This window comes from Aythya marila, assembly GCF_965140915.1.
Source record: "Aythya marila genome assembly, chromosome: 5".
NCBI lineage: Eukaryota > Metazoa > Chordata > Aves > Anseriformes > Anatidae > Aythya > Aythya marila.
The window spans coordinates 4,031,913-4,045,547 of NC_139046.1; the positions used below are offsets into that span (position 1 = coordinate 4,031,913).

A 13,635-nucleotide genomic window follows, 5' to 3' on the forward strand; every position below is an offset into this window, starting at 1 on the left:
GCCCTTTACATGGGGTCAGTGAGTGGCTGGTGTTTGTTATGCCTTAGGGTGGTGGATCTTTTTGGTTTCAGGTGCTGGTTAGTCGTCGTAACGCCATGAACGTGTAACTAATTTCCTTTTTCCTTCCCTTTTGCTCTTCAGAAATGCCTTTCTCGTGAGTGTGCGAGGAACCTACACAACTGTAATGCCTAACACTACATGGAGTAACAACCCTGTGAAGGTACCACCCTTTTTTAACTAATACACGACTTCGTTATAGGTTGGGTTAATGATGAACGGGCCTTTGCTTCACAGCCAAAGCTCAGAACTGAGGAAGCCTGTCTTATTTAATGCCTCCTTCTCCAGAAGGGTGACAGCACTGTGACACCGTGCTCTCATTTCCAGAAAGAGGGTGCCAAGGGGGCCACCCCTGTTCCTCGGGCTGATCTCTCTCAGCAGCTCGGGTGTTGCCTTGGGAGCAGATGGCAGCTTCTATTCTGAGAGCTGAACCTCCCTCGTACTTGGTGGCCATCCCTGGAAAAAAATATTGCCCTTCTTTACTGATGCATCATGGCTTGTGTCTTCGTCATGATGTTAACGACAGCCTGGGTCATCTTTCTCGATAAGAGGCTTCCCGGCCTGGTTATGAATATTAAGATAAAGCGCAGTTACACGTTAACATTTGGGTTGGGATGTCGTGGCTGTTTGTGCTGCAGCTCTCAGGCGTTGGCTTGATCTGCTGCCTGATCCCGCAGTGATGCCATAATACTGAATTTTGGACTGCCCCGTGCATTTCCATGGCAACAGACTGATGTCACAGACTCAAGGACATGACTTCAGTGTACGATCATGCAGAGGCACGATCAGATTCGTGAAGGAGAAAGCTGACTAATGCACATCTCAAAAGCAAACAAGGGGAGTGCAGGTTACGGCGGACCAAGCAAGGTGTTTCACTATAAAAATTCCCCTCTCAGAGGAGGATCTGATCGTGTCTTTAAGACAGGAACACTTCGTCGTGGTGAGCTTCTGTTTACAGTGGATAAGCAGGCGTCTTGCAGGTATCCTGTATCTTTTAAGCAGGTGGTGTTCTGGGGCTGGGAAACTTGCTGGTTGGTCTCAGACCTCTGAAAGGGCGACTTGTTTTGTTTTGATTTTAAAGAACTTCTCGGTAGCAGAGCCTCTTGTTAGCGTACCGAGACCACTTCTTGCTTAGTGTTGTTCAAATAGTTTAATTGGTTTTCCAAAGCTTTTATTTTATCCATAACATTGGAAGGTGAAAGGGGAACTCTGCATCTGCATTATGGTCACATTTTCCTATATCCTATTAGCAGATTCCAAGATTGTTTAATGTGATCTCCACCCATTTCATTTGGCTGCAACCTTTGCTCCCATGAAAACAAGGCTGATTGTTCTGAATTGCTGTGTGTATGTGCTTTGGCACGGCATGAAGGTACCTATAATAACACAACCATTGTCTGGAAAAAAAAAAAAAGGCAGTTTGCAGCAATAACTACAAATAAAAGGGTGCAGTACTGGGGCAAGGACGGAGCATGGTAGTTTTCCCACCCATTACATGCAGCAGATTCTCAGCGTGGTCACCCCTCTGCATGGCAGTGCTGTGGGCTTCAGTGTAGGACGGGAATACTTGGGACTAAGGGGCTGAAATATTTGCACGTTGTTCCAAGTTTCTCTTTCCTTGGACGCGGTTCCATTGCTCATATCTACGGACGGGGAGACTGTGAATGACTTTTGCACAATGCGGTATTTTATTTGCATGCTGTGAGCAGTTTAACAAGTGTATGTGCTAAATGAAGCATTCCCACTCTCAGCTAGCAGCTGACGCACCCTTAAAAAAAAAAAAAAAAAGGGGGTGAAAAAAACTGCCTTTGGGTGGAACAGTGGGGTTTTGAGGGGTGATATTGTTCTGTGTGTCGGAGCGGATGGGTGGTTGTGCCAAGGCTGAATGCTAACTCGAAACGCTGTGGGATTCAGCAAACGACCAGCTCCAAGTCCTTCGTGCTGAAGTAATTCTCACTCATCTCCGCGCTTTCTGGAATAGAGGCTGCTACAGGGCAAGATTTGGAAGTAACCTAATTGTTTTGAATATTCGGTGTCACGGGAATGGAGGATATTTAACAGAACCTGGCATTTCTTACAGCAGTTTGGTTGCTTCCCAGGACAGGAAGCTGAAGAGTGTTTAAAAAAAAGAGGCAGGGAAGGAATTTAGCAACCATCCCTCTAAATCAGGATGCTTGGATTTGGTGCCTGGCCTTGAGCTGAAAGGGCTGGAAGCTCTGCAAGATTTAGTGGTTCACGCTGCTCGGCAGCGAACAAGGAGATAATGGTGATGGACTATCAAGAAGGCAGCCTGGCTAAAAAGAGAGGCTTTGTGATACGGTAAAAGGGGAAGGAAGTCTGGAGAACTTCGAAAAGCACCAGATGTTTGTGGAGGTGGGGGAGAGCTGTGCTATCCACGGAGCTCGCTCGCTCTTGCAGTGGAGCCAGCAGCACGAACTCGATACCAAACAAAAGTAGGCACACCCAGTATTTAGCACAGCGATCCTGGAAAGCTGCTCTCGGGTGCAGCGGCGCTGTGCTGTCGGACAGATGTTGCGTGGTGACATCTAGCAGAGGCAGGAGTGAATAATACAAGCACCTGGGAGTTTGTGCAAGGAGTTCTGGAGGTGCTGGATGCCTCTCGTCAACGCCGACAACAATCCTAATGGGTGTATGAAACGAGGCTCCAAGCAGGAAGCCAAGAGGGATGTCAGCCCCTGAGAGGGAAACAATGACAGAAGATGCATTAAAAAAGAGGGAGAGGTCCCTCGTAGGGTGTGTTTATGGACGGCGATGACTGGAAGCGTGATAAAACAGCTTGCTAATCCTCTCTATCAAAGTACGAGTGGCAATGGTTTTTTCAGGTTGTTGAAACTTGCATGTGAATTTTTTTATTATTTTTTTTTGCTCTTACTAATAGGTTAATCCACTGTAATTGGCTGTGAAATAAACCCAGGGGGATTTTCCTGTCTGTATGTGATGCACAGCCTCTTTGCCGTCTACTTGGCAACTGTACCTCCAGGTAATTAAAATCTGGTTTTTAAATCCACCGTTCTTTGCACTGTTATTATTATTATTATTGTTATTTTTTTGCATCTTGCTGCTTCTCCGAGAGCAGTTGGTCACTCTCCTGGCTAATCTGCACAAACCAAGATAACGGGGTATCAGGAAATAAAAACTGCAGATGAATCTTTGTACTTTGAAAAACAACCGAAGTGCTACGAGACGAGGTGAGTGTGTGAGGCACACACCTTGCTGCTGAGCTCCTAAGGATAATTTATATTTCCCAGTCCTGTGTGGAAAATGCAAAGTTCACTCTGGCTTTCTATGATCTCCTGTCACTTGCTCCTCTAAAATCAATAATCAAACTTCCATGGCTGCCTCCTCCGAGGAAGCACTTGTGATTACCCTGAAATTACAGGAGTTGCTCAGCACAGGGATCCTCTGGTTTCAGCACATAGTTTCATTGCTCTGTAGTGTTTTGAGAGGCTGAAGGGTGGGATGCAGCTACAATGAGTTTCCAGATTCCTAACAGTGTGAGGGACTGTTTTTAATACTGATGATAAAAACAGTTATTCCCAGTTGGAGGTTAGTCAGTGGTACAATTATCAGAGCTATGAAATAGTGCAGGGATGGCTCAGAATGGAAAAAAACTAAGGCTTGTAACTTATTTTCTTGAGGGAGCTGTTCGAAACTATTTCCTGCAAGCTCACAGAAAATTAGTACGAGATGTTAAATGAAGAGAGATCAAGCTGATACAGCTCGATTATTACTTCAGTAATTCAGTTTTCAGGCTAGCAAGCTTCAGCTGGCTTTCAGGGAAGGGATTTGGTAGCAATTTGTTGACGAAAGCCAGCGCGATGAGTAGGACCTCTGGAGCTGGCATGTTTAATTTGTAAGGTTATGTTCTTCTGTTGTATGATGTGCTCACACCGGCTGCTCCGTTGGGAAGCCTAAAAATGTGCTGAGTATTTTCACAGCAAAGTAACAAACCCCAGCTCAAAATCTGGTTCACTTAAACCACCCTTTTTTTGAAAAATAGTTTGGGGTACTCTTCTTTTCTGCTCGGTTTCCTGCTGATTTGTTTCCTTATTTTCATTTGTATTTTTAATGTTTTATCCAAGAGGCGGAAACCCAGAAAAGACTATTTTGTTTGTACTGGGGAAGAGAGTACTGAGCTATAGAGTATGCATATTTTCCCCATTTGCCTTGTTTATAAGGATGTTTTTGCACCAAAAAGTTGAGAAGTTGTGTGAAACAGAAACAGACCTGATGTTTTCAGGTGAGCCTGTAGGAAAGTTCATACTTCAAAACCCAAGTTCATACTTCAAAACCCCAAAAGAATTACCCAAAAAGAATTGCAGCAAGAATTTTTGGTGCCCTGCTGTAGTTGTGTACTTCTGAATTTTGAAGATAAGGATGAAAAGTGAGAGATATACAGCACCAGTTCTCCCAGTTATCAGAGTGCTTGAACGTGTAGAAGTTTAGTTGCTAAATTTTTGGCTTTTTTCTTTGAAAACTGAATTATGGCAGAATTTGTGCTATGCTTGGAATTTCTGAAAATTTAGTTGTGTTAGTTGCTAGGCATATCAAGTACAAGACTTTGAAAAAATGTAAAGTTATTTTTTGCATCATGTAACTCTGAGTTATTAATGGCAGAAGTCTTTAAAATGTAGCCAAAAAAAGATCTAAAGATCCACGGAATTGGTAGGTTTCAAAATTAGCTTAGATTTTTCAACGGCCTTTTGAAACAATCATACAAAAAATACCGTTCTTAATGCTGGTCTGTCTCTACTGCCATTTACCTGCCAAAAAACCAAGCTTATCTGTAGCTGAGTTAATTCAGCAGAAGACGTTCTGTGTATGTTCTTTTTTAAAGAATTTGTATAAAAACAAGCAGATACTTTGGCTGGGAAAGATTTTTAGCACATGCTATTGCCTGCCTGCTGTCTTCATCTCCAGCGCTTCAGCCTGAATGTGTCGCCAGTCACACGCCCGTGGTTTGGAGTTCTCAATAGCCTTTTTGGTCTCTTCAGCCAGGTTTTGTGTTTTGTAGGCTGCAGAGCGTTTTAGAGGTGAGGCACATCCTCTGAATCCAGGCGGTGTTCCCCGGATCCTTCACTGCATTTGTGTGGCACCAGCTCTGCTCGCTGATGCTCTGCTTTCTCCCTGTGTGTGCTCCTGGGCAGGCTCTGCTCTGAGCAGTGGCATGATTTGCATTGCTTGTTTTATTCCTTCTCTTTCTGGTTTGGATTACACCTTTATTTTGCAGGCTCTGACACCCTGCTGTCCCCTTTCCGTGCCATGCACATGTGTGACTCCATGTTGCAGGCCTGGGGCTGTTGGAGAGACACTACTAGCACCACACAGTGCTAGGTGAAAAATAGGCTGCTGGATTGAAATAAGGGGGGCCTAATCCTGCCTGTGGCGAGCCAACATCTCCAGCACCACAATGTTATTCTTCTAATAAAGAGGCAAAATTGGCAATCTCCAACATGGCCTACCCCCGGCCTTCTCCTACAGAGGCCTACTCCTGTCCTCCTCTTACAGAAGCCACCCCTGGTGTCTCCCACCACCAAAACCCTGCCACCAGCACCGAGACAAGTAGTTAAGGACATGATGATAATGGTGTGGAGTTGCTTTCTCTACAGACTGGTGGTTTCTCAGGTTGCTGGTCACTGGGGACAGGAGTTTTGAGGCAGTTTGAGTTCCTCAGTGAAGCACAAAGTGAAGGCTGTTTTGGGGAAGCAGTTTGCTGGAATTAATTGATAAATAAAGAGCTAAACCTCTGGGTCCAAAACTTTGTCTGTCTTCCCTTTCAGACTTGCTACTTGGATGTGGATGTATGAATCATCTCCAAGTTGGATGTGGTGTTCTAGGTTGCTGCTCAAATTAGCTAGCTGGGAAATACATAGGATCAGGCTTCTTTGGTAGAGTCGGTGCTGGTTTTTGGTGCAAATTTTCAGATTTTTAAGGTATATGTTTTGTAGCATATGGCTGGCTATACGTCTGAACCAAATTTCTGCATCAGAACAGCGTTTTCTTTTCATTAATCCATCTGTAGACCACGTCAGAGCCTGATGCTAATGAGTGGTTTTTCTTTTTATTTTTTCGTCTGAGATTGTAGCCTGTTCTTTGTGGGCATTTTTTTTTATTAAGTAAGATACCAATGGAAGGGACAGTGAATCCAACACTTGTTGAGAGGGTGGTGGTGGTGGTCTGCTTTTTGTGGGTGGCTTGTTTTGAAATGCTTCTAATAAATCTGTTCTGTTAGAAGTTGTCTGTCCTTAACAGAAACGTCCTGAGCTGTAAAATGTTATGAGCAATATAGTTTGAGCTTCCTGTCGCGTGTAATCTGTCCCAAAGTTGGGTATACTTAATCTGTTTCCCTAAATTTATAAAGCACAAAGGTTTTGTAAACTGCTCGCTTAGAAATTTCAAATGAGTTCAGCATTTTTACATTGTCCTGGCAAGATGAAAGATATTTTTTCTATGAAAAAATGAAGTTTGGGCATCAGCAGTTTCCCGGTTTAAACAGAAATTTGAAAGGATTTTAAGATTTTATGACAAATTGTGAAACACATTGGGGTAAAAATTGTGGAAGATGCTAGTATGTAAAAACAGGGTGGATGCAGGAGTGTATTGCAAAGAATTGGGCATTTTGAAGTACAGAAACAGCACAGTTACTTATAAAACACTTTTGCAAAAGTACCATTATATTTAATGTCGTGTTTCTGGTGCTGTAGCAAGGCTTCCAGTTGCTGAATATGGTTTTGGAGACCCCTAGGAAAAATCTGGACGCTTTTGAGATGCGTAGTGAATATCGTAACTTCTCAATTCTGCAGTGGGCTGGCTGGATGAATCCACCTTTTGTCCTTTTTTTATGACTGGGATTTGTTGGAAATTGACTGCAGCAGTCCAGGACAGAGAAATCCACAGCGTAGCTGTTTGGTTAAAGGGAAAAATTCTGCAGAAATAAACAGAAACGAGGTACGGCTTACGCTGCTGGACCTGTGCTCGGTGCATGGGACGGGCTGCATGCGACAGCAGAACTGACACCCTGAAAGCTGGGCCAAACAAGTTAGGGCCCTAATCAGCAAATCAAACATCAAAGCTGATAAATTCGGTGTTAAATACCAGCTGGCCTGCCGTGGGGTTTTCCTTATTAACAAAGTGCTAAGGAAGGAACTGGATTTGTGCTTTTAGTGGCTATCTGAGGTGAGCTGTGGGTTTTGTCTTTTACTTCAGAAGCCATTTCATACCCCACCAAAAGATGTGCAGAAGCTGTTACTACTATGCCATGGTGTAGGGGGACTTCTTACCTTATAGTGTCAAGTATGAGATTTCTGGTTTCCTCCTGACCCTTGCCAGTATATACCAGTAAACCAGCCAGTCCCATACTGGGGTACAGAGATCCAAAGGCGAGTTTGTAGTCAGAGGAGTATTGCACACCGGTTTTGTTCTCACTGGCTTGTAAATGCTGTCGTGGAACAGTTAAAAGAGACTTTAATTCCAAGAGTGGGTTGTGTTATAGTGCTGGATCGTTAACGAACTAGTTCTGGCTAACCAGTGAGTAATTAATGCCAGGCAGATCACCGTGTGATGGTCCGTGCGCTAGTTACCGAATCCAGTGGGCGTGTGCCACGCTGAGTCAGGTGAACCTCCCCGGCCAGGGTCCCTGGCAGCCGAAAGCAAAACAGGGTGACAAAATTGCTGTTGACAATCCTAATCTGCAACGTCATTGCTCTGATCATCGGGATCTTCTTGAGCAAACTAAGGCTGAGTTCTTGAGAAAGATGGGAGCCAGCTTCCTGGTTTTATCCGTCTCCGGAGCGGGACAGGTCGCTCTCCATTGGTACCCCAGTTGAATGGGTCTGTTTGGGTTTCTCTTCCTGGTATTTGTCCTAAAAACTCCCCATTTAACGTCACTTCTGCATCTTTCAGTCATTTCTAGCGTTCCCCGCACGTACACGAGAGATCCAGGGAGACTTGAGCCTTATAAAACCAGGGCACGACGTCTCCAGAGCTCTGGGAGTGCTCGCCTACTATTTTTGGAACCCGCTCTATTGCTTCTATAATAGGAAGGCTTCTGGAAGCTTTCTCCTTCCCCTCGCCCCAAGAAAAGTAGCCTTTCAGCCGAGCTTTCATTAATTCCCCATCTGCATAGCAAAACAAATCGAGTTTTACATGCTAAAGAACTCAGACCTGGCTCACCCATCACATGGCCCCCGAATGCGGGGCACGGCAGCCTTTCCCCGGACCCTATAACCCAAGAGCCCAGCAGCGGCAGCCCCGCTGGGGGACGTTCAGCCACCCCCTGCTTATCATTCGGGGCACACCACACGCTCTGCGGGGACAGCAAGTGCCAAAGGGGGTGGCAGCTCTCGAGAAAGCGGAGTAATGTGGGATCTCTGCCTGTTTGTCACCCCCACCGCAGCAGCGCTGGCACCTAACGGGTTCCCCGGTTTTGTTTTCCTCTTGGATCGAGCAGAACGGATCGAATGAGCCAGCTCTCAGCTTCCCCCCCTGGTTGAACAACAGATGATGTCCTTAAGCGAATTGGGCAGGGCAGCTGAAGCCTTTCAGGAATAGTGAAGCAAGGGAAACATTTTCTTGTTGTCTCCAGTAATAAAGTAGAGGGGCAGCAAGGGGCAGCAGAGCTGATCTTTCCCTTTTCGTCCCTTTTGAGATTTTCCTTTTGAGGGGAAGGGGATGACATTATCGTTCCAACACTCACCACACCTAAAGGAGAGAGAACACGAGAGCTGCAAATCGGAAACCTTTCATTATTTATTGACCTGGTCTTGGAGGGGAAGACGGGCTCTCCCTGCAGAGCTTCGTTAGGATGAGCACTTCATGTGCTTATTGCTCCGACAGGTAGTGATGTTTGGTGGTGGTGAGCAGTCGAATGTTGCTTTGGAGCCCAGACACTTCCCCTCTTCCAAAGCTCTCTATTTTGCGTTCAAAACTTTATTTCCATTGACTGGAAAAAATATAGAAACCCTTTTTGTGGCGGATGCTTCTCCCAACGTGATTCAAGGTGTGGATTTGATAGGGTTGAACCCAGCCTGAGCTGCTGAGGACCTCATCCTGCTGTGCTACTGCCTGCTGGGCTCAGGGAGCCTGCCTCTTGGGGTTAATTTCCTCCTCGTTTAGCCCCTGGAGCTGCTTCAGGTGGGAATGGGACAGCCCTGATACAAGTGTTGGGAGGAAGAGGAGGACGAGAGCCTGGCATGGCAGGAATTAGGGTGAGTAAAATGGCTGTGAGGCCGTGCTGTGTTTCCCAACACCCTGCCTGATTCAAATACAGGTGGGAATCCTCACATTTTGGTTAAATTTTGGTCATTTTGGTTAAATAAACACTCTTTCTGGTGTGATCTGGGGAAAGGAATGTGGGCAGGAGCTTGGAGGAGAGCTGGGGTGAATTTTGTGGGGAGCAGACCCGAGGGCAGAGGTACTGAGAGCCTGCCACTGGGGCTGCTCTGGCTTTTAGTAAGGAGAAGCAGTGGTAACAGCAGGTTTTAGTGTGCAAATAGACAGGAGGCTGCACCTGGAAACGCAAATGTGAGGTCACTGTAAAACTTGTAAGACGTTTTTAGCTAAAACACGCTTGTTTTCTCTGCTTAAAACTGTTCTGTTAACTAAATAAAACCCAGCTGATGAACTCAGTGTTAAAAAGTCCTTCTCTAAGGTGCTTACAATAGGTCGGTATTACCGTGCCTTTCTTTTTAGCTGTGTTTTAATATGGTTTTCCCCAAGCCCCCTTCTTTTCAGACTTCTGCTGTGGGGCTGGGTTTTGGTGTTTTTTTTTTTTGTTTTTCCCCCCTTCCACTTTTTGCTTCGTTTTTAGCTTGCAGGGAACCAGGCTGGGAAACAAACTGATTGAATAAGCTGGGAGAGTGGTTCTTCCTGCCCCTGCTGGAACAGCAACGCTTTGGTTTGACGTCAAATAAAACACAGCATTGAATCCACCCTGCGAAATCCCAAATCCTTGCTGCATTTGACTAGAAAGCAACAGGGTTTGGGTGCAGGGGCTGCCACGGGCTGTTTGGTGTTGGCCAGACATAGCTGTGTGTTACAAGGCCTCAGCACTGGTGAAGTCCCTTCCAGTGACTGTATTTCAGTATTAATTCATCTGAGTTTCCCCTAAAAATTCTTTCCTTTGCTTTCTTCTGCATCCTGGCTGTGGTGGAGGGCTCAGCCCTCGGTCCTACACCGCTGGAGGGCATCCCAAAGCTGGTCCCTGTCCCCTCAGGCGGGCAGAGGCCGCTCTGCTTCTACCAGCAGTGGGATTTCTGCTCCGAATTGCAGCCCAATATCCCTTATTCCATCTCGGTGAGCGCATTTCTTCTCCCAGCAGCACTTCCAAACTGATGATAAAACGGGGAGCTCGGTGGAGCCGCTCCGTGCATCGCCGTCCATCGCTGCGGGAGCGTGATGCTGCCCGCTGCCAAAATCCCCGTCCTTCCCACATCTCAGGCATTAAGGCATATGTTTGGGGGTGGCTTCGGAAAGGGAGAACAGCGAGATTAGGTTCTTATTTTCCTCGTCTGCTCTGTTCCTCTGTGCGTTTCGATTTTCAGGCTGTGCCCAACTCTGCAAAACTAAAGCAAACGACTGAAGCACCTCCTGCAAAGGATCAGCCTCGGTTCAGAAATGCTGTGGTAGTTAAAAGGCAGTAAGTATCTCTGGGCTAGCTTGGAAGCTGTTGCTTTTTTTATTTATTCTTTTAATTTTTTATTCACAGGCACAGCTTTTTGCCGCTCACACAGTAGGAATTTGTCAGGCTGGCATTAATAGCCCGTTTCAGCTCCGCTCTGCAGACCAGCAGCTAGAGGAGGGGGGGAAAAAGCCTGCTTTGTATGGAGCTGTGCTGGTGCTGCAGTGCCCGGGCGAATCTTTCTGTGCCTGTTTTGTCAGCTTTTGCTTTCCTCTAGTAGGTGCTGCTCCTTTCTTAAACACATGGCATCCTGCAGCGTGATGCCTGTGCTCGGACTGAGCTCGTGGCTGCCCAAACCCGAACGAGTTTGGTGGTTTTGCTTCTCAAACTGCTGCAAATGAGATCTTTGTTTGCTTTTTTCTGGCTTTTTATCGCTTATTTTTCAGCTTCTCATTATTATTATTATTTTTTTTCATTCTGATCTGCAAAGGGATAGGACTGAGGCAAAACATCTGATGTGCTTAGCCAGGAATACATCGGGAGTTTTAACCAGTTGGAAAGTGCCTGGCATTCCCGGCGTGGTATGGCTGCATTTATTTGGGTGTGGATGTTTCTGTGATACAGTTCCTGCTGGGTCTGAAATGCAAGTGTCAGTAAAGCCAGAAGGAGAAGCCAGACAAAAGCTTGGATAGAAGTCAGAATCTCAATGCCTCTTGCTGGTGGTTGATGGGAAAGTAACGATTTTGTGTTTAACTTTGGGGTTTTCATAAAGCACATGCTTCTTCCTCCGAATTTCTGTTAGTAAATATCCATTTGTCAGCCTACAAAACGTCCCCAATGGGTGATTTTTGTGCCTAGGTTTCATTCTTGCGGGTCGGTTCTTGGTTTAGGCTCTGGGCAGCCTAACAAAGGGGGCGTTTAACCGCAAAGCCTTGAGTTTTGGTGTCAGCCTAACGTCTTGTCCTCCTGAATTCGTGGAGCAGGGGGCACGCTCCCGTCCTCCAGCTCTGCCAGGGCACCACCTCGGTCTGCTCGGCTCACTTTGCGTCGTGCGGAGCTCAGCAGGGACTTCTGCACGCAGCCTGGAATGTGTTTATACGATATTTTTGGTATTATTTTAGGCTCCTGCCTGCTCAAACGCGGGCAAATGATTAACCTCTCGTTCCCCATCGCTAGAGGAATTGTGAAACCGCTTCAGCAGGCGGAAGGTCGGCTGGATCGAAACCAATTCCTGCCGCCCTGCTGGGGAAGCCGTCCGGAATCGCTTTCTCAGCACGTGTGGCTAACGAGTTGGAGAGGGTTTCCCAGGCCAGGAGAGCTTAGTGGCAGCCCTGAGCTGTAAACCACCTGGACCAGGCAGTAACCGAGCTGTGCACAGGTCGGTGCTCCCCTGCAGGGCAGATTTTTCTCGGGCAGATCTTGCTAAAAGAGGGGAGACGTGAGAGGCTCCATCTCTGTGCCCCTGCAATGCCAGGTTGCAGAGATGCTGCTGCAGGAGTGGGCAGCACTAAGAGCAAAAGCTGCTGACAAAGAGAACCACCTGCTGCCCTAAATCCCAAATGCTGTGGGGTCAGAGCTCTGCAGTTAGCATCTTCAAGCAGCACGCCTTTATTTTGGCATCGCTGCGCTTGGACCTCCGGAGGGAAGGAAGCGAGCAACCTTTAAAACAATTTACCAGCAACTTAGGCTTGAATATCTGAGTTTTTCCAGGGCTCTTTTGCTGTGTCACTTGTTCCTTTTGTGTTCCAACGCGTTGCTTGTTGTTCTTTCACCGTCAAGGGCCGTCACAGCGCCGGTAAGAGTTGGCTGTGCCAAGGACAAGGCGTAGAAGGCGGCAGCCCAGTGTGAACAAGAGATATTGCAGCACAGCCGTGTTCTGCCCAAATCCTCTCTCTTATCTGCCTGTGATGCAAAGGCAGGGCAGCCTCCCTGAGCTTTGGAGGGAGGCTGCGTGGTGGCACGTTTTTTTTTTTAAATTTGATGAAATCGGCCACGCTGCTGGGACGAGAAGGCTAACCTAACTCCTGGACAGTGTCAAATCGTGCCGCTAGTTGCCCTCCAAAGCCTGGCGCCGTGCTAATGAGCAGGGAGATCTTAACGAGCCCAGTTTGCTGGGAAGACAGCACGTCCTGGGGGGGCTGTGGTCACATTTAAGGGGAAGCACGGTGCAGGCAGGTGGTGTTGGGGGCGTTCAACTCCAGCTGCACTAATGGCATGATGTTAAGTATAAGATGTTTAAGTTGTTTTACATTTATATACGTGGATGTGAGCATATTTATATATGTATAAATGGGTGTGCACATCTATATGTGTGCTATGCATGTAGATATTTATGTTTTATATCTTCCCCCCCACTTATTTGGGAAGGGGTCCTTGTCCTGGTCATCCGTGCCTCAAATCGCTGCCGTCCTCCAACCCATTCTCCTTGTTTCTCTCCTCTTTTTTCAGTTCCTAGGTGGGAGAGACACGGTGAGGCTCTGTGCGGGGCAAGGAGCGCTGATGAGGGAGCCTTGCATGTGAACCAGGATGGACTGGCTGTGACGGCGTGCCTTAGCTGGAGAGGTGGTTACGATGAAGAGTTCCTGCAGAGCTGGCCTCCACAGGGAACCGCTGAATTCCTCCTCTTCCACCTTCCATCAAGTCAAACGGTACGAGGAGACCAGCTGGTCCGCCTATAATTAAATCCTTGGTACCAATTTGGCCTTCTGCTTACTTTCTTGTCGTCTCGCGTGTCACTTTGTTGGTCTCAATTCTTCCTTTTGGATGCTCTTTAAGTGAAACCTCATAATGGCCTAAGGGCAGAAGTGGTTTTTGACACTTTCATTTGATAATGACAACTACAGGCTAACTACAGCTGGTGCTGCGCTTGGTTTGTACTCGATATTTTCTAGCAACAGCTGTAAATTAGTTTGGGAATATGGCTTTGAAGTAAAACTCAC

General features: G+C 46.7%; 1 protein-coding gene across 7 annotated transcripts in view; it reads left to right on the top strand.

Annotated features, from left to right (window-relative positions):
• Window positions 1–13,635, top strand: part of FBXO34 (F-box protein 34) — a 36,216-nt gene that overhangs the window by 12,473 nt on the left and 10,108 nt on the right. For 3 of the 7 annotated variants that reach the window (XM_082761057.1, XM_082761056.1, XM_082761061.1), the window contains exons 2-3: window positions 142–220; window positions 13,145–13,344. In XM_082761057.1, the coding sequence (XP_082617183.1) occupies window positions 13,268–13,344 (77 nt within the window). In that variant the 5' untranslated portion in view covers window positions 142–220; window positions 13,145–13,267. Of the gene's footprint in view, window positions 1–141; window positions 221–2,956; window positions 3,059–10,619; window positions 10,715–13,144; window positions 13,345–13,635 lie in introns of all 7 variants that reach the window. The other 4 variants (XM_082761058.1, XM_082761060.1, XM_082761059.1 and 1 more) reach the window with 4 other exon arrangements.